Consider the following 21,210-nt stretch of genomic DNA (forward strand, 5'->3'; position numbering starts at 1 on the left):
CGTGGGCTCTAGAGCACAGGCTCAGTAGTTGTGGTGCTCGGGCTTAGTTGCTCTGTGGCATGTGGTATCTTCCCGGACCAGGGCTCGAACCCGTATCCCCTGCGTTGGCAGGCGGATTCTTAACCACTTCACCACCAGGGAGGTCCTGTATCCTGATTATTAACATCAAGATAATAGTTTGTGCTTTGAAAGTATGTTTTGGTATGTTAATTAAACTTGAAGGTGAAGGGGTCTAGTTTAATGTTGTATTTGCTAGAGTATTATTGATTGGATTTTAGGGGATGGGAAAAGCTGTGTGTGTAGGTATTCACATTATTCTGCTGCTTTGTAACGGTATTCAAACTTCAGAACCATGTATCAGTAAATGTTCTGTTCCATAGTGCTGTTTTTCCAACCTTTTAAAAATCACTACCCCACAGTAGGAAATACATATTAATAACATCATGATCCTGAACCTGCATATGTATATATATACATATATACAATTGAAAAGTTTCATTAATTATACTTACCCTTACTACAAGGAATGCACTTTGTTGTTTTCTATATTGTACTTCATTTTTACAATACGCTAGTTGTGACTCAATAAATTTGACTTCATGACTCACAAATGAATTGCAGTCTATAATGTCTCATAGCTAGGTAATTTTCTAGGTTTAATCTGTAACGTATTTTGTCTTTTTTTTTTTTCTGGATGTCTAATTCTAAGGAATCTTACCTATTTTTAATTTTCCCTTTGGCAGATTCTGTTGAAGAACATTTACTTTCTGTGTTTGTACTACTTAAGTACTGGAAAATCATTATAATATCCTCTTCTTGCATACTTCTTTTTTTATATTTATTTATTTATTTATTTGGCTGCATTGGGTCTTAGTTGTGGCATGCGGGATCTTCATTGCAGCGCGTGGGCCTCTCTCTAGTTGTGGCGTGTGGGCTCTAGAGTGTGCGGGCTTAGTTGCCCCATGGCATGTGGGATCTGAGTCCCCCGACCAGAGATCGAAACCACGTCCCCTGCATTGGAAGGCGGATTCTTAACCACTACACCACCAGGGAAGTCCCTTATGTAATTCTTTTCTAATGGAGTATGGAATAGCTGAGTTGACTATACCTAGGGCGTGTTATTAAAAGAAAGATTTTATTATATGTCTTTGGGAAAGAGATTACATATCTTCAAAGAGATTACATTGTACTGCAAATGCTGTGTTTTTATAAATTGATATGTGTCCTCTTTATTTTTTAAAGATCTACAGTGGGTTCAAGTATCTGATTCCAAAGAAGCATATAGACTTTTAAAACTAGGAATAAAGCACCAGAGTGTTGCTTTCACAAAACTGAACAATGCTTCCAGTAGAAGGTAAGGAGTAAACCCTGTGGTGTAAGCCTGAGGTGTGCTAATTTAAACACAACTAATTTAAGATTAAAGTGGACAGTAGGTTCTCTGATATATTAAATGAATTCATAGGCATAAAAACATTCTGTAAACTGAAGAGCACTAAACACATAAGATTATCAGGACTGTTTCTTGTTCTAACGTAAGATTTACTAATTTACACTCAGTCTGAGGTATTTTTACTCTTTCTGTATGTGAATATCTAAGCTCAGTGTTTTAGTTACCTGTAACGGTGGACTTTTCTCTGTGTTTTTCCTACTTACCCCATGAACACAGACACTGTATGCATACTGAGTTGGGCCAAAATCTCAAAGGGCTAAGGAAGGATTTTTTTTAATGTTTATGATATATGATACATGATATACATATCATATATCATATATGATATGTGATATACATATCATATATCATATATGTGTGATACATGTTTTTGCATAGCTAAAGAAAAAGGAAGGATGTTTTTGATGGAAGGGATTGGTGGATGAGAGACAAAAGAAAATAAGTTTAAGTTTATACGTAAAACAGGTTTTCTCTTAAGGGGGAAAGAACCCTGTCCCCCATGTGTGGAGTGAAGGTAATATATAATCCAGATAAGCCTGTATTTAGGCCAGATGTATACTTTGCTTTAGGTGTATATTCAAAGTAGATTAGCTGTAAATAATACCATTTTAACTAGTAATATCTCTGCAAGCAAATTGAGACTTTATTATAAACGATTTCATTAATAGAAATAAGAAGAGGAATAGGTTTGAAGGATTTGGGGCTAAGTGCAAGAAAGATAAGATATTTGGTTTTAGGTAGTTGGGTGGTATGTAGGTGATAGTGGAGCACTGAATTGAAATATCTGACAGCTAGTTGGAGAATGCAGCGCTGGAGCTATGGCTAGTATTAGGATATAAATAGATGTTGATTTAGATGCTTGTCTCCTATTTAGAATGCAGAAATTAAAAGTGAACGATAATATTTGATCTTTCTTTACTTCTTTTAGTCACAGCATATTCACTATTAGAGTATTACAGATTGAAGAATCGGAAATGCCTCGTGTAATGCGAGTCAGTGAGTAAGTTGAGCATTCTTTAAATTGTAATTATTCTGAATTGTTTTGTTTTGAAGAATTTTTTAGTTTTTTTTTTTTTTTTTTTTAGATTGTCTTTATGTGATCTTGCTGGTTCAGAACGAAGCATGAAGACACAGAATGAAGGTGAAAGGTTAAGAGAGACTGGGAACATCAACACTTCTTTATTGACTCTGGGAAAGTGTATCAATGTTTTGAAGAACAGTGAAAAGTCAAAGTAAGAGTTGCGGAACATGTTATTAGCATATTAAGTATTACAATATTTAGACCCTTCAGCTTTGCTGGTTTTAGAAAGTTCTCTTGTTTTTCACTTCTTATGACTATATATGGATTGTAATTAAAATTACTTAGAAATCTTGGATAAAAAAAATGATAGAAATAAAAAAAAAATGTCAGTCAATGCCAGTGGCTCATCAAGTAAACACAATATTTTCCATAGCAAATATATATCAACAGACATCTTGGATAGTAAGCTTCTGATGATGCTGGTTTAGCATCTAAAACCACGTTATTCTTATTAATGCATTCTGTTTTTCTAGATGTGGTAGATTTCTGCATTAATTATGAATCAGCCTGTACCATTTCTAGTTAAGGTGTATATATTGCGTAATTGGCCTACACTAGAAAACACAACCCAATTCAATGTGACTTTCTTTACATTTTGCCTAGTATTAGAATTACTATTATAACTAGTAGTAGTATTTAAAGAAAACAACATGAATAAACAGAAAATGATTATTATGGGTGGAACTAATTATTAACCTAGAGTTTAAGTCCATGATAGCTATATTATTTCTTTGTAAAATTTATCAGCATCCTGACTTCATGAGATATGTTTTAACTTACAGTTTTTTGAAAAATTTTTCCGTAGGTTTCAACAGCATGTGCCTTTCCGGGAAAGTAAACTGACCCACTATTTTCAAAGTTTTTTCAACGGTAAAGGGAAAATATGTATGATTGTCAACATCAGCCAATGTTTTCTTGCCTACGATGAGACACTCAATGTGTTGAAGTTCTCAGCCATTGCACAAAAAGTAAATATAATTAAATTTCTGCACAATTTATTAAGCTTCTTATCATTAGAGTATTAATTATTTTTTTCTCGGAGTAGTTAACACATTTTGCACTAGCTCTAAACCTAGAAAATAACTGAAAATTTAAAATGTAATACTTGATCAAGTAGTAGGACATAGGAAAAATATTGAAAGTAACCCCTGCTTAAGAGTAAAATGACCTCAGTAATAAACTTACCCATTACAAATTTCGAGTAATTCTTGCAGCAAATTGTCAGCTCTGCTGTCCATCTGGTTCATTTAGTGGCTAATCAGGAACCCCCCTGCTAGGAATAGTATTGATACTAAGAACTTAACCCAGGAAAGTAAATTTATCTAGAGTATACATGTGTAATTAGCTTTTTTCTTATCAAATATTTATTTAAGGATGCTAATTCCTTCTTGCATGTTTGTTTGCATTGTTTTTATTTTTTAATTCTCAAGTTGTCATTTGACTTAAATTTATAAAATTTTTGTTTTGTGTGGACAGGTCTTGCCTTTTCTGTTTTAAAAGTTACATTGAATATTTTAACAGGTTTGTGTTCCAGACACTTTAAATTCCTCTCAAGAGAAATCATTTGGACCTGCCAAATCTTCTCAAGATGTATCACTAGATATTAATAGTTCAGATAATAAAATACTAAATGAAAAGAGATCCACAATTTCATGGGAAAATAGTCTAGAAGACGTGGTGGAAGATGAAGATTTGGTTGAGGATCTAGAAAAAGCTGAAGAAAAGCAAAATGTGGAAAGTGAATTTACTGATGAAGATCTAGATAAAACATTAGAGGATGATAAGGCTTTCAGTAGCCATGAGGAGAAGAGAGTATGTATTAAGAACTCATACTTCTAAAGTTGGCTTATTTATTATTCTGAAGTTAGGGTTAATAATTCTTAAGGCTGTTTCTCTCATTTTTTTAACAATACACTAATTTTGTCTTTCATCTTCATGTTTTGAAAATTTTCACATCCACAGAAAGAATAATACAATGAATACACATTTGCACTTCACCTGAATTTGCCAGTTGTTAACATTTTATCGTATTTACTTTAATTCTTTCTGTGAGTGTGTGAATACACGTCTTTTTGGTGTATCATTTGAAAACAAGATGCAGACATAATGACACCTTACAAATAACTACTTCAGCATGTTTCCCAAGAACGTGGACATTTTCCTCATGATCAAAAGACCATTTTCATACCTAAGCAATTTCACATTGATACAATAACGTAATGTTTTATCGTCCATATTGAGATTTATCCAGTGGTCAGTATTTCCTTTATAGCCACTTTGTTATTGATCTACAACCAAAGTTAATACATTGCTTTTGATTATCATGTTTCTTTAGTTAATCTCTAATCTAGTGTAGGTGTTTTTGAAAAATTGTGGTGAGTTGTCTTGTAGAGTATCTCCAGTCTGGATCTGTCTTATTACTTCCTGATTCAGGTTTAACACTTTAGGTAAGCCTATTATATAGGTGAAGTTGTGAATTTCCCATTACATCACATCAGGAGGCAGCTGATGTCTGATTTCCCCATTTTTGGTGATGCTAAATTTTGCTCATTTGGCTAAGGTTTTGTGTTTAGATCTCTCTTCATTGTAAAAGCGTATCATCTGTGAAGATGCTTTGACACCATGTGAATATCTTGTTCCCCAGTGTCCTTTCACCCAGTGATTTTAGCATACTCCACCAAACTTTTACTTTGCAGTCTTAAGTACAATTGTGCAAAATGTCTGCCCAGTACTGATTATCCTATTTATTCAAAAACAAAAATTATTTGGTTGTCTTGTATTTATGGTAAACAAATAAGATTTAATGGTGGTTCTTTTTTTTTTAATTAATTAATTTATTTTTGGCTGCATTTTGTCTTGGTTGCTGCACGCGGGCTTTCTTTAGTTGCGGCGAGCGGGGGCTACTCTTAGTTGTGGTGTGTGGGCTTATTGCCGTAGCTTCTCTTGTTGTGGAGCATGGACTCTAGGCGCGCGGGCTCAGTAGTTATGGCTCACAGGCTCTAGAGCACAGGCTCAGTAGTTGTGGCTTACGGGCTTAGTTGCTCCGTGGCATGTGGGCTCTTCCCGGATCCGGGCTTGAACCGGTGTCCCCTGCCTTGGCAGGCAGATTCTTAACCACTGCACCACCAGGGAAGCCCAGTGCTGCGCAGTTCTTTTATCCTCTGTCCAAATACAATTCACACATATATTTAAGTTGTTATTAATCCTGAAATGTAGATCATGTCCACAGTACCACTTCCCCTCATTAACTGATCATAACTATTACATATGTATACATGGAGTATTCTTACCAGCGTCACAGGAACACTAGTAATCCTGTGCTCATGGATGTGCTTCAGTGGTATTGCCACATCTGACATCATAGTACTCTTTTGGACTGTAGAAGTCTAAGTAGATGGATGATGTATTGAGTTAAGTACTCTCATTTTAATAGTTTATTTCAGTGTCCCTGAAAGCTATAGTTGTGCCTGTGTTGTTTGGAAATGAAAATGAAAGCTTCAGATGCCACTATTCTCAGTTAATCTGGTTACTATGTGATTGGACCTTGTTTACCTTGGATCTCTGTAATGTAGTACTTCCTTCAGTGACAAAATGAGCCGTTAATAGTCCTATTTTAGGTTTTATTGATCTTCTCAAAACTGAAGTTTATATAGAATATCCATTAAACTTAAAATGTTAGTAGAATTTCAGAATTTATTAGGGAAAAATAGTGTAGTTTATAAAGGATTATATAGTGTAAATGCATATCTTATAATGTTGACTAGGTACTTTATTTTTATTTATTTATTTATTTTATGACTAGGTACTTTAAAATTAAAATTTAATCGAGGTTTTTTCCTGATATTTTAAAAAATGATTATAGACTTTGCATGCTTTACATTATTAGCATTTTAATTAGAGGATTGTATTAAAGATCATTATGAAATATATTGATATTAGCATATTTACACTTACAATTCATTTAATTAGGCTAACCAACCAGAATTTTTTTCACCGAAAACTTTGTCAGATGCTAACAATGATAGAAAACTAATTGTTGTTGCGAATTATTGAAAGAAACCAATTTTCCAAGGTTTCCCACATTCATGCAGATTTCTCTAAGTCTCCCACATTTCTTCTTCAGTAGTTATCATTTATTATTTTAAACAGTGGGAAAGTCTGTGGTTATTCAAAATTATAAAAGTATTGTATAATCTTGGTGGAATCTAGAAAAAGAAAAAGAGGAAAATAATTAAATATAAATCTCTCTCTACTGCTCACGTTAGTAGGTTTTTACTATACATTATAATATTGTAACCTAATTTTCTTCACTTAAAAATAAATTGTGAAAAGTATGAATTATAAATATGTCATCATAATTCATTACAGTAGTTTACTGTATGATGGTACCATAGTTGAACCCATCTCTTTGACTGTTGAGCTGGGTTTCACTTTTTCTTTATTTACATACAACCATTCACTGTTCCAAAAAACACAGTGACCATTCTTACAGCCAAAACGCTGGGTCCTATTATATAATTAATTCCTCAGTATAAGTTCTTAGAAGCAGAATTTCAAAGTCAGGATATCTATAGAAATATTTTCAAATACAAAATCGAAAAACTGAAAGATCTGTGACTTTGAGAGAGTTTATTAATTTATTATTGAGAAACTTTAATCAAAAACCTTGAAAAAGAATATTAGGCTTTTTTCTTGAATGCTATAATTTATTACATATCTGTACTGGCTATGATGTCAAGTTGTAATTGCCTTATTGTTCATTGTCTGTATTACATGATTAATTATGTATGTGCTTTCAAAGACAGAGTTGTTGCTCACATTTGAATAGTTATAAAAGCCCAATAGGATAAGTTTAAAAATTTATTTTATTATTTATTTATTTATTTTTGGCTGTGTTGGGTCTTTGTTGCTGTGCGCGGGCTTTCTCTAGTTGTGGCGTGGGCTTCTCATTGCGGTGGCTTCACTTGTTGCGGAGCACGGGCTCTAGGCGCACGGCCTCAGTAGTTGTGGCTCGTGGGCTCTAGAGCGCAGGCTCAGTAGTTGTGGCTCACGTGCTCCAGAGTGCAGGCTCAGAAGTTGTGGCACATGGGCTTAGTTGTTCTGCGCCATGTGGGATCTTCCCAGACCAGGGCTCGAACCCGTGCCCCCAGCATTGGCAGGCGGATTCTTAACCACTGCACCACCAGGGAAGTCCCCAATAGGTTAAGTTATGTAACATTCTCTTTGTCATTTTGGAACGTGTTTGGGGGTTCTTAGTAACTACTCCATATAATACTTCAACTTTATATTTTGACAGACTAATTTTAAACTCAAACTTAAGCATGTACCACAGACCTGGTCTTTACTTTCTCCACCTAAGAAATGTGGATGCTGCTACCAAGCTTACAGAGGGTTGTGTGGATTAAATGAAATAAAATATGAACTCCCCAGAGTAGTTTCTGGTAGATAATAGATGCTCAAATTTTATTTTCTCTTCTTTCTTTGTGTAGCTAGACAGTGAGACATTTGAATTACTGTATATCTGTTTCTAAAACGTGGAGAGGCGTGCTTGATTTTTCAGATTAGTGAATCTCTGCAAATACACAATTTTCAGTGAAAATATCATCTCTAATAAAAGGGTGCATAATTACAATCTAAATGGAAAAAGTTTTATTTTTGAACACTTGGACAGTCTTTCTCTTGGAATATATTTGTTTTTTTAATTAGAATTTTAATATTTATATTTTAGAAACTTTTGGATTTAATAGAAGACTTGAAAAAAAAACTAATAAATGAAAGAAAAGAAAAGTTAACATTGGAATTTAAAATCCGTGAAGAAGTTACACAGGAGTTTACTCAGTATTTGGCTCAACGGGAAGCTGACTTTAAGTAAGTTTTTTCGTTCATGTCCTGGTAAAAATTGAGAATTTTATTTACTTGTTTAAATTTTTTTTTTTGGCTTTTTATTTTATATTAGGTGACTTCTGAATTCTGACCTTCATGCAGGCTTGAAAATAGCTGTTACTAATCCCCATGGTGATTGTGAATTATACATGAATGATTATTTAAACTGACTTTTAATTTATAATGTACCTAATCTTAGAAATTTAAAATAAAAGCACGAAGTAGTGCTTTTTCTGTTTCTTAATGGGATTAATTTCTGTTATGAAGGGAAACTCTCCTTCAGGAACGAGAGATATTAGAAGAAAATGCTGAATGTCGTTTGGCTATCTTCAAGGATTTGATTGGTAAATGTGACACTCAAGAAGAACCAAACAATGAAGATCATGCCGTGAAAGCTGAAACTGAAGTATGTTAACTGAAATATTAAATCCATGAGGTTTAGGTACCAGGATTTAGTATACCACATCAATGATGAGAAATATTAATATACTTTAGAATTAAAACAAAAAACTTAATATGTAGCTTTATTATAACTAAACATGCTTTGTTAAGAATGTAAGCACAAATAGTTTAAATATAGCTATTGAACTTATAAAAATATATATCTGTTACATTTATATCTCAGTCTGGTGTTGATTAAGTCATTGTGTTGATTGTAGGTAGATACCTTTTTGTCTGATTATGGGATACCCCTCTCAGATTTGTCTTAAACTTAAAGAATTTTAAATGGCTGAGAGACCTAAAGGATCATTTAGTTCTGTTCTGATTAAAACAAAAATAGTTATATATAGAAAGATCACTCTTGCTTGGCTGACTGACCATTCCCTACTGTTGAGGAAACATTCTTTCCTGCTGCTCCTACTGAAGCTGAAATTAATCTCATCTTTTTGGAAAGTTTGTTTTTGTTTTCCTTTGCTTTTTAATTACTCAGTTCAGGGGGTCTGGGATGGTGATGTCCAGGCTCTTGCTTTCAAACCATCATTATGTGTCCCTGACATAGTTTGGGATTTGGTCTGAATTATGAAACTGGAAATTTGTTTCCTGCGCTAGTCGAACAAAGCCTTTGAAGGCTCATTATATAACTGAAAGTATACCTGAAACATTATTCCTCCATAAAAACAATGTCATAAACTATGATAAGTCATTACAGAACAATTACGATTACCTAGTTCAGGTATACTTTCAGTTATATAATGAGCCTTCAAAGGCTTTGTTCGACTAGCGCAGGAAACAAATTTCCAGTTTCATAATTCAGACCAAATCCCAAACTATGTCAGGGACACATAATGTTTCATGTTCCATAGAACAGAAAGTGAGTAATGGAGCACAACTTTTTCATAATTGGAGGTAGTTCTATATAATCTATTTAAAAATTTTAAAGTTGTGAATTTTTTTGCTGTTTATTTTTAAAACTATCTCAATCAGATGATACCACACTGAAATAGTGAAAGCCACTGTTAACATTAGGTATGTGGATTTTGCTATTTTTAGGAAGGACAGAATTATGTAGGAATTGAAGATATTATTGGTTCTCTTCAAGATGATGTCACTGATATTAAGAAACAGGCTGAAATTGCTCACTTATGTATTGCATCTCTTGCTGACCCCCAGGAAGCTATTGCTTGTTTAGAATTAAAGTTTAATCAAGTTAAAGCTGAATTAGCTAAAACCAAAGAAGAATTAACCAAAACCCAGGAAGAGTTAAAAAAGAGAGAAAATGGTAAGTGGATGTATTTTACCCCTATGTAGATGTTATAAATTCATAAAAAAACAGTTGGTAAGTATGAGATTTATGCAGCTTATTTACCAAGTGGCCAGAAAATGATGGCGGTAATGTATTTAATATTTTATCATTTGTATGAGTTTATAGTAACTTACTAATACAAATATTTTTTTGCTTTTCTTTACTTTTAGATCAATGTTACTAGAAAACAGGCTTCTCAAAAAACACCAAAAACTAAGTACAGCTTTATCAGCAAATTAAGAAATCTCATAGGAAATTGTATAGCTGTAAATTTTGTCTATATATATATATTATATATTTACTTAAATATAAATATATTTATATTTATATAAATATAAATATATATATGTATATATATATGTGTGTGTGTGTGTGTATATATATATATATATATATATATATATATATATATGGTTTGTCACATCTGAGTTTCAAGTGTTAGATGAAATACTCTGCCCTTTTCTGTGTGAAACAAGATGGGTGGAAAATAACAGGTAAGTGATGTCTCATTCTGAAGTGTATCAGAAAGGTACCAGCTAATTCTTTTCTGACATTATACCAGAAATTTTTTACTATTGAGCATACGTGTTTCATTTTTACCCTAAGTTTTGAAAGTGGCTTTTTCAGAAACATTACTCTCTGGTGGTAGAATTTGTAGCTAAGTGCTTGTGTGCTTCTAGTGCTGTGAAAATCCTTTTTCCTGAGTATAACAATAAAGCGTCTACTATAGCAGCTTATGTTTCATGATTATTCAGTGATATTTTTTTTAGGTGCTTAGATATTCATTTTTAATATTCTTATTTTTTCAGAATCAGAAATTAATTTAAATTCATTGGTTCAAGAGCTTGAGAAGTCTATTAAGGTAATACTTTTAAGTTTTATTTTGTCTTGATAAGGAAATTAATAATTAAGTAAAATAAGCAGCATGAATTATGACTAGGTATGTCTATTTTAAAAATAAAGTAATAAATGAATGTGATAAAAAAAATTGATGCGCATAAGTGCCTTCACCCTCATACCTCTTTCCAAAGATGGCCTCTGGAAAGTTTCTTTAGTCTTTCCAGAAAAGGGGTGTGTGTGTGTGTGTGTGTGTGTGTGTGTGTGTGTGTGTGTGTGTGTGTGTGTGTGTGTGTGTGTGTGTGTGTGTGTGTGTGTGTGTGTGTGTGTGTGTGTGTGTGTGTGTATATATATATATATATACATATATGTGAAGCAAACACACTTTTAAAAAAATTTGTACAACTGGGATTATAGTTCTGTGTCTTGCTTTCTTCCCTTAGAAGACATCTTAGAGATAATTGTATGGCAGCACATACAGATCTATGTCATTCTTTTACTAGGTTTATTGTGTTGGTTAGATATAGTTAAATGGTGTTTATTTTGTCTGAAGTTACTGAGTGTTCTAAAATTTAGGATATGGCCTGAGCAGTGTGCAGCATTGGAATCCTGAAAATCTCTAGCACTTTGTACCTTCAGATCAGATAATTACTCTAAATGGTTGTAGATGAATTTGACATTGATAGATATAAATATGAAATTGCAGGTATACATAGAGGTGAAGTGAATTTAAAATTCTAAACTTAATATTTTTCCTGACCTTCTCTTAACTTACATTTGTCCTAAAGAACTGAATATTTTAAGATATGATCAGATATAAATAATTCAAGATCTTGGTATCTAATACCCAGTACTTAAAAAGGTAACCAAAATAATGTACTTAGTACAAGACATTACAGTTATTGTTTACACAATTCGTGATCTTTTCCTTTTCCTTTATTTTTTCTAGTTACAAAAATAGCTGCTAGTTGTAAAAATTCAGCTATATTAAACTATGTAAAGTAGAAAGTACAGTAGTACCCCATAATGTCTCTCCTACATCAAAACCAAAACAAAACCAACTTGGCTGGTAGCTCTTTGAGACTTTTATATATATCCATTTTTATAGAACATTTACTATGAACTCTTAAGTTCTTTACATATATTTACTTGTTTAAATCTCAGAACAATCTTATGATGTAGATACTGTTATTTTTTATTTTTATGGAGGTGTCAAATAACTTGCCTAGGGTTAAGAGAACTTAACCTCATGGTGTTGATTAACTGTTGATCTAGGGTCACTGTTCCAAAGGTTGTTTTGAAAGCAGACTCTTAATGATTAAAAGTTTGTTTTGCATGGTTCTTTAGCATCCTTCCTACCAAGCATACCCTAGGCAGAAAACATTCCTTTGAATAACTGAGATTTGTGGAGGATGGATTTTCTTGGTGAAGATTGTATAATTTGAAGGAGGAAAAAATGACTAGGTGATTATGATAAGTCTGAGAGTGGAAGAGGAGACAACTTGAAATTGTCATGGTCTGTTTGAAAACTCAAAGTTTGTCAGAGGTCTGATCCCTCTACCCCAGGATTTTGTCATTTATCAGCGACACCAAGGGACTAATTGTGAAAAAGCATGTAGGTTGTTCTTCATGATATCCTTTGTTTAGGGATATCTAAAAGGACTTTGCTTTTTTTTTTTTTGTAATAATGCATTACTTTTTGACTTAAAGTCATTTTATCTATGTCTCTTAAGAACATTTGCTGATTTTACGATGTAAAATGATGTTTTGTTTTCTCATATAGTTTTTTTTCCCCCAAAAAATGGATTGCTACCAGTATGTAGGGATTTAATTAATCTCTGCTTTTAAAAAAATCTCTGCCTTTACCATACTTTTAATTACTTTATAAACATACACTTAACTGCTAAGGTTTCACCCTTCCTCTTTCTGGGTACCTTTTCTTCTGCTGTCCTTTTAGGGAGGCATAGTCTTTGCCTTAAAAAATAAAAATCTAAATGGCTTTTATCATCTAGATAAACTAGGAACTCATTTTTTTTGGTTTTTTTTGTTTGTTTGTTTCCACCTGCAGAAGGATTCACATTTATTGGTTCAAATACAGTACCTAACATTTGCTAAACATGCATTTCACACTACTTGGTCACATCTCCACAGGTAGTCAATGCACAGAAGAGGGTCCATCCTTTGCCAGATGGTAGGGTGGGAGGTAGCAGAGGGACTGGGTAGCAGAGCTTGCCAACTATCATTTGGTCATGAAAGGTTGATGGAGCCAGGTTGGTGGGCAGCCCTTGTCCAGCCCGCTGGGGACAAGGGCCCAGAGACATCCTGTTTGCTTGGCTCATATACAGGACTGTGGGTAGAGGTGGGCCTCAGGTAGGCAGCCCAGGGGGTAGGCTCACGGATGCATGTTGCCACCGGAGCTCTGAAGGTGGTGTCATGGGAGGTGGTGCTAGGAGTTCACTTTTAAAGCAGTGTGTAGACTGTGTATCTTTGATATACATAAGCTAGAAGCTAAGGCTAGAACCTTTTCTGCGACTTGTGAACAAACTAACAAAGACATTGTTACTTTGAGAAGCTTTGGTTGTAAAACAATTGATGAGTTTCTCCAGTTACTCAAGATTCCTCAAGATTTTAAGTAAAAGTACCTTTAAGAAACAATTTTGTCATAGTGTTTTCATATTTTTCTTTTCAAAGCACATTTTGTTTATGACTTAGGGTAAGTGTTTTAGGGTTCTGTGGTTATCTGCAAATAAGTCTCTAACCCACCTGATTCCCTTAGAAAATCTAAAGATGAATTTGTTTTTAGTATCGGGGTGAAACTGCACACTTAAGTTTTTTTTTGTCCTTAGTGAATGTACAAGTTAGTTAATATTGCTCACTTCCTAGAGCCATTGGTTATTTTAGGGTGAGATTTAAGAAATAACTTAGAAAATGTTTCAATAAACTTGAAAATAAAATTTTTATGATACAGTATTGAATCATAATTTATATAGTTCTTAAATGTATTATAGCTTTCTATATGTGAACTAATTTTAATTTATTTTACTTTAGGACAATGCTGGTACATCTACTTTAATAATAAACAATAAATTGGTTTGTAATGAAATGATTGAAATGTCTAAGGACAGCAAAACTAAAACCTATTCAGGAAGAAAAAGATTAAATGAAATTGAACTTCAACAAGATGAACCACCAGCAAAGAAAGGTACTCTTCAGCTGCTAGCAGGAGGCTTTCAAGAAAGCTAACTCCTAAACCAGGAAACAGAAGGGTTGTAAAGAGAAGGAAATTTACTTATCTAAGGAAAAAAACCTGAGAAAATATAAATGTCCCTAAGTTTTACACTAACATGTTATAAACTGTCTAGAGGATGGGTATATTTAAAGCTGCCTTTAATAAGTATGTTTTTAGATATTGTGCTTTTATCACTTTAACATGGCAATAATTCTTTTACTTCTGTGCCTGTAGTAGTTAAAAGTCATCACTTTCATCTTCATGATTAGAGTACATTTTCTGCCAAAATTTCTCCACATTGTTGTTTCATTTGAAGAAAAAGCCATTTGACAGTAAGACTTTGAGCTAAACATTACTAAAGACAAATGTGGTCAAGTTTTGTTTTCTATGAAATTACTAAAAAAAAAGTGGGCACATGCTTCTTTATACTATACATCCCTGGTTATATGGAAGAACATGGCAGCTTTCACCTTGTCTCTAAGCTATTCATTCTGTCCTTTGGAAAACTTTTACAGTCTGATACAGGGAGGGAGCCCTTTCTAAGAGAAGGTGCATTAGCTTTAGAAACCTAATTAGCAGAAAGAGAAAAACAAATCTCGTATATTAATGCATATATGCGGAATCTGAAAAAATTGCTAGAGACGATCTTACTTACAAAGCAGAAATGGAAACAGAGACGCAGAGAGCAAACATATGGATACCAAGGGGGAAGGGGTGTGTGGGATGAATTGGGAGATTGGGATTGACATATATACACTACTGATACTATATATATAAAACACATAACTAATGAGAACCTACTGTATAGCACAGGGAACTCTACTCAGTGCTCTGTGGTGACCTAAATGAGAAGGAAATCCAAAAAAGAGGGGATATATGTATACATATAGCTGATTCACTTTGCTGTACAGTATAAACTAATACAATATTGTAAAGCAACTACACCCCAATAAAATTTTTTTAAAAGATGGATTTAGAATGTTATTAATATTTATGAGTCATAATATATTATGAATTATGAACCAAAAAAACCCAAAGAAACCTAGTTAGCTGCTTCACCTTGAGAAAAATGGATAAATTAAGTCTTTCTTTGGTCATGAGTAAAATAAGTTAAATATACATGCCTCCTGAGGTTGTTAAGAATAAAAACAATTGGGTAATACAACAATATAATAAACACCTCATAGAACCTCAGTAAAATTAATGTTTTCAAAAGTAGATAACTTAAAGGATAATAGAGCACTAGATATATTAATCCAATAAAGTGTGAGCTAATAGATTGAGACTAATATGCATGGTCACCTTCTGTTATCATTGAAGGAGTGGTACCTTAGCTACAGGGAGTATAACCTTGTTATGATTTCCATAGCACTGTTCCTCTAGTTTTTCACCTTGATCGGTGCCACAGAGTAGTTGAGAATATAGGGTAGTTGAGAATGCAGGAACAGTAGATCGCTAGGAAGTGGAAGTGAAAGTTGGCAGAAGCGAGTGATCTACATGGTATGACTAATCCTAAGGGTAACCCATTCATGAAGAAGGTGATTGTATAATAACTCTAGTTGTTAGTGACAAATAATTTGGATATGGGTAGATGTAAGTAAGTTTAGGTAACAAAGTATTTTTTTTTCCTCCTTAAATTCGTAACCACTGTGGCTGTTTCTCAATTATTTGTTGTTAGAGACTAAAGGGACTACATAAAGGATCATAAAATTGTAGCTATAGCCCCCCTTCTTCCCCTCTACCTGCTACTAAAAAATCTCCAGAACAAAATATGTGACTCCTATAAATACTAGGATAGGATTAGGGGGTTGATAGTTTTACTGAATGTATGTTTTCTGTTCTTAAAGGGAATGCAAAGCCATTTCCCTATGAAAGTGAATTTACTTGTTTGAGGTCACTGTATCTGTACTTTGGGAAGCTGATAACCATGTAAACGGTTCAAGAAATAAGCCTTCAGAATAGTGATAAAGGAGAGAAACCAGAGATATGCTACAATCTGCTTACCTGTAACTTTTCAACCAGAACTAATTTTTGTAGCAAAATATAGGTAAGCAGTATATGTATAGGTTGAATGTGATAGAAATATTGAATTAAAGTAATTATCTTTCTATTTATGTTTACTTTTTATGTTAACCTATATTAGGTTTATATACAGTAAAACCTATTTCATCTTTATTGCTAGACTAATGCTTTAATTTCTCACTGACAAGGCTGTTCTGAATATGTTCTATGAATCTTTTGATATAAAACATAAAAATTTCTGAAAGAATAATATGAATATCTGAACAAGAAAATCAGGTGCAAAACAAATTATCTGAAGTACCTTATGTAATTATCCTAGTTATTTTTTTTAAATAAATTTATTTATTTATTTTTGGCTGCATTGGGTCTTTGTCGCTGTGCGCACGCTTTCTCTAGTTATGGTGCGTGGGCTTCTCATTGCGGTGGCTTCTCTTGTTGCGGAGCACAGGGTCTAGGCGCGTAGGCTTCAGTAGTTGTGGCACACGGGCTTAATTGCTCCGCGGCATGTGGGATCTTCCTGGACCAGGGCTTGAACCCGTGTCTCCTGCATTGGCAGGCGGCGGCTTAACCACTGCGCCACCAGGGAAGTCCTATCCCAGTTATTGAAATATAGTAAAATTAAGAGAACAACATTACTTGATCACAAAAGCTTTATTGCACTTACTGTAATTCACTTCAGGGTTTAGGGACTATATCCATATAGTATACATGACTCAAATCTCTTCTCAGGATATTCAGGATTTATTTGTGAGCTCTGAATTTCTGATTGTTGTCATTTTTAACTTGCTTAGATCCCATCTTTCTCTCCTGATAAAGGGTTCAGACATCTTTATAACTTGTCTTCTTAAAGGGCAAAAGGATTAGTCATTTCCACTGATGAAGTCAGGTGAGAAAATTACATCATAAGTTCAGAATTACTTAAAGGGAAAGTAGAACAGAGGTATGAATCAGTGGAAAAGCCAGTTATTCCACTTTGGGATGACTTGCCACAGCTTTGTAAGATGTTAGGAGACAATCTGATAAAAGTAATGCACTGGTTGAACATTATTTTTAAAAATTCATAAGAGTAAATGGGCAAGTTTGTTGTAAACGTAAATAGGGGTGAATCTCTAAGTTTCCAGAGTAGATGGAATCCTTAGAATAAACTGAAGGAACTAAATTAGGAAAATGTAAGTACAAACATAGGAAAATCATCAAAAATAAACTCAACAGCTTTTCAGAAAGCAGGCTATAGAGCAGGGGTAATGCCATGTTTTTCCTGTCCTTTTTGAGGCAGAAGAGACAATGTAAGTTATAGGTAGTAAAACCTTGTCCAATGAGCTTTTAAAGTTAGTCTGTTAAAGAGATCTTGGAATCCTGTTATGGGATTACGTAATTACTGCTGCCCAAGAGCATTTAAACAATCCGGTGAAGGAAAAGAATATGGATTGTATTTGAAAAATGGAAACTTACAAATAAAACTTGCTTTCACATGTATACTACTGAATGTAAAATTGGATAAATTCTTGGATGGAGTAGGGAGGTGAGATTTCCAAATTATATAGTGATTTTTGGGGTGAGGGGATACTCTCACTGGGGACATCAGTATCTTGAGAGGACTGGGATTTTTTTCTCAGCCTTATTGAGGTACAATTGACCAATAATTTTGTAATATATTTAAAATGTTTAACATGATTTGATATACATTGTGAAAAGTTTCCCACCTTATCACCATTAATTAATACATCTGTCACCTCACTTATTCACCTATTTTCCCCCTCTTTTTTCTTTTTTCGTGAGAACAGTTAAGTTATACTCTCTAGGCAAATTTCAGTTATACAATACAATGTTATCAATTATAGTCACCGTATTATACTTAGATCCTATGACCTTATTCATCTTAAACTGAAAAATTATACCCTTTTACAAGCCTCTCCCTATTTTCATCACCCCTCATCCCCTGACAACCACCGTTCTACTCTCTGTTTCTATGAGTTGGATCTTTTTTTCTCCTCGTATTGATACCATACAATATTTTTCTTTCTCTATGTGACTTATTTCACTTATTTCACATAATGCTCTCCAAGTTCATCCATGTCATTGCAAATGGCAGGATTTCCTTCTTATTTAGGCTGAATAATAATAGTCCATTGTATACATATTTATTCCACATTTTAAAAAATCCATACATCCATCCACGGACACTTAGGTTGTTTCCATGTCCTGGCTATTGTAAAAAATGTTGCAATGAACATAGAGCATGAACTTGCATGAACTTTGAGATAGTAATTTCATTTCCTTTGGATATATACTCAGAAGTGGGATTGTTAGCTCATAAGATAGTTCTATATTTAATTTTTTGAGGAACCTTTATACTGTTTTTCTAGTGGTTGTACTACTTTATATTCCCATCAACTGTGTGCAGATTCCCTTCTCCCCTCATCCTTGCCAGCATTTGTTATCTCTTTTTGATAATAGACAGCCTAACGCGTGTTAAGTGATATCTCACTGTAGTTTTGATTTGCATTTCCCTAATGATTAGTGATGTTGAACACCTTTTTCCTGTACCTGTTGACTATTTGTATGTCTTCTTTGGAAAAGTGTCTGTTTAGTTCCTCTGCCCATTTTTAAATTGGATTGTTTGGCTTTTTGGCTGTTGAGTTGTATGAGTTCCCTATATATTTTGAATATTAACCCCTTGTCAGATAGACGGTTTGCAAATATTTTCTCCCATTCCACGGGTTGCCTTTTCATTTTGTTGACTGATTCATTTGCTGTGTAGAAGCTTTTTAGTTTGATATAGTTTCACTTATTTATTTTTTGCTTTTGATGCTCAAGCTTTTGGTGTAATATCTAAAACCTGTTGCATAGTCCAGTATCAAGGAGCTTTTCTCCTATGTTTTCTTCTAGGAGTTTTATGATTTCAGGTACTATGTTTTAAGTCCTTCATCCATTTTGAGTTAATTTTTATAAGTGGAGTAAGATAGGAGTTCAATTTCATTCTTTTGCATGTGGATATCCAGTTTTCCCAACACAATATTGAAGAGACTGTCCTTTTCCATTGAGTATTCTTGGCTTTCTTGTTAAATAAGCTGGACATACGTGTGTGGGTTTAATTTTGGGCTTTTGAAACTATTTCATTGGTCTATGAATCTGGTTTTATGCCAGTACCATACTGTTTTGATTACTGTAGCTTTATAGTATAGTTGAAATTAGAAAGTGTAATGCCTCCAACCTTGTTCCTTCTCAAGATTGCTTTTGCTATTCGGGTCTTTTGTGGTTCCATGTGAATTTTTAGATTGCTGTTCTATTTCTGTGAAAAATGCCATTGGAAATTTGATAGGTATTGAATTGAACTTGTAGATTACTTTGGGTAATATGGACGTTTTAACAATATTAATTCTTCTAATCCATGAACATGGAATATCTTTCCTTATTTTGTATGTCTTTTTTCATTCTCTTTCACCAGTGTTTTATAGTTTTCAGTGTAGAGGTTTTCACCACCTTGGTTAAAGTTATTCCTAAATATTTTATTCTTTTTTATGCTATTGTAAATAGGTTTTCTTTTCTTATTTTCTCTTTCTGATAGTTTGTTGTTAGTGTACAGTTTTTTGTTTTGTATAGTGTTTCTTGTATATTGATTTTGTATCTTCCAACTTTAGTGAATTTCTGTATTCTAAAGGTTTTCTGGTGGAGTCTTTAGGATTTTCTATAATATAAAATTCTGTCATCTGTAAACAGACAGTTTTACTTCTTCCTTGCCAATCTGGATACAGTTTGTTTCTTTTTCTTGCCTGATTCTCTGGCTCAGATTTCCAGTACTAATGTTAAATAGAAATAGTGAGAGTGGACATACTTGTTTTGTTCTTGATCTTAGAGGAAAAGCTTTCAGGTTTTCATGGTTGAGGATGACATTAGCTGTGGGTTTGTCATATATGGCTTTTATTATGTTGAGGTATGTTCCCTCTCCAGTCTGTTGAGAGTTTTTATCATGAAGGATGTTGAATTTTGTTAAATACTCTTTCTGCAGCTAGTGAAGTGATCATAGATTTTTATTCTTCATTTTATTAATAGAGTATATCACATTTACTGATTTGCATATATTGAACTATCCTTGCATCTCTGAGATAAATCTCCCTTGATCATGGTGTATGATCCTTTTAATGTGCTGTTGAATTCAATTTGCTGATATTTTGTTGAGGATGTTTCCATCTATGTTCATCAGTGATATTGACCTGTAATTTTCTTTTTTCTAGTGTCCTTGTCTAACTTTTTTATTTGGGTAATGCTGGGAGAGAGCTGTGATTTTAATTTATCAAATGGGGTCATAAGATTAAAAATCTTGTACAGTCACTTAAGTTTTTTCCCCCACATTATATAATAGTATCTGAAAGACCTTTCATAAATGCTTGTGCTTTTTCTTTATTTTTCTCACAATGTCACAATGTGATTAGCATATAGGAAGATAGAAACCTATTTGTATGTAGGATAGTAGATTTAATTTTAAATATCTTTTTATGATCTTGAAAATGCCTTCTTAATTGAACAGATTCATTACATAGGGTACTATTATCTCTCATCTAGGCTGCATGAGAGCCTGCCACAGACAGGAGGAAAAACTTAAGGGCTTGTATGTCATTACTATGTGATATTTGACATTTATCTCTTATGGAACAGTTACATGTAGGGCTGCCATATAGGGGCTTAGTAATGACGCAAACTGATATGTTTAGATCCCAAATGTTATTACACGGGTGACTATCAAGGTCTTCCAGAAATTTAGAAAAATAGATTCCTGGAGTAGTGTGCATGTACCCTCAAAGTGTTTGCGTGTACAATACATTCCAGATTTATCAAGTCAGTATGTTTGGTATTTGTTCTCAGGAATCTATATTATAAGCTCTTTTGCCAATTCTCTAAAACTAGAGAACCACTGTTATAAAAAAGGCGCTGTAAAGAGAACAGCTTAAAATTTAAAACAAAAT

The 21,210-nt window shown here is 33.5% G+C and overlaps 1 protein-coding gene across 1 annotated transcript in view; it reads left to right on the forward strand.

Moving 5' to 3' along the window:
• KIF20B (kinesin family member 20B) overlaps positions 1–21,210 on the forward strand; it is a 72,114-nt gene that overhangs the window by 14,635 nt on the left and 36,269 nt on the right. The window contains exons 9-18 of the mRNA XM_060125574.1: positions 1,243–1,354; positions 2,379–2,450; positions 2,536–2,682; positions 3,337–3,499; positions 4,053–4,343; positions 8,260–8,399; positions 8,682–8,820; positions 10,026–10,134; positions 10,968–11,020; positions 14,044–14,197. Coding sequence (XP_059981557.1) covers positions 1,243–1,354; positions 2,379–2,450; positions 2,536–2,682; positions 3,337–3,499; positions 4,053–4,343; positions 8,260–8,399; positions 8,682–8,820; positions 10,026–10,134; positions 10,968–11,020; positions 14,044–14,197 — 1,380 coding nt within the window. The remainder of the gene's footprint in view (positions 1–1,242; positions 1,355–2,378; positions 2,451–2,535; positions 2,683–3,336; positions 3,500–4,052; positions 4,344–8,259; positions 8,400–8,681; positions 8,821–10,025; positions 10,135–10,967; positions 11,021–14,043; positions 14,198–21,210) is intronic.

Source organism: Lagenorhynchus albirostris, chromosome 16 (genome assembly GCF_949774975.1).
Source record: "Lagenorhynchus albirostris chromosome 16, mLagAlb1.1, whole genome shotgun sequence".
Classification (NCBI taxonomy): Eukaryota; Metazoa; Chordata; class Mammalia; order Artiodactyla; family Delphinidae; genus Lagenorhynchus; species Lagenorhynchus albirostris.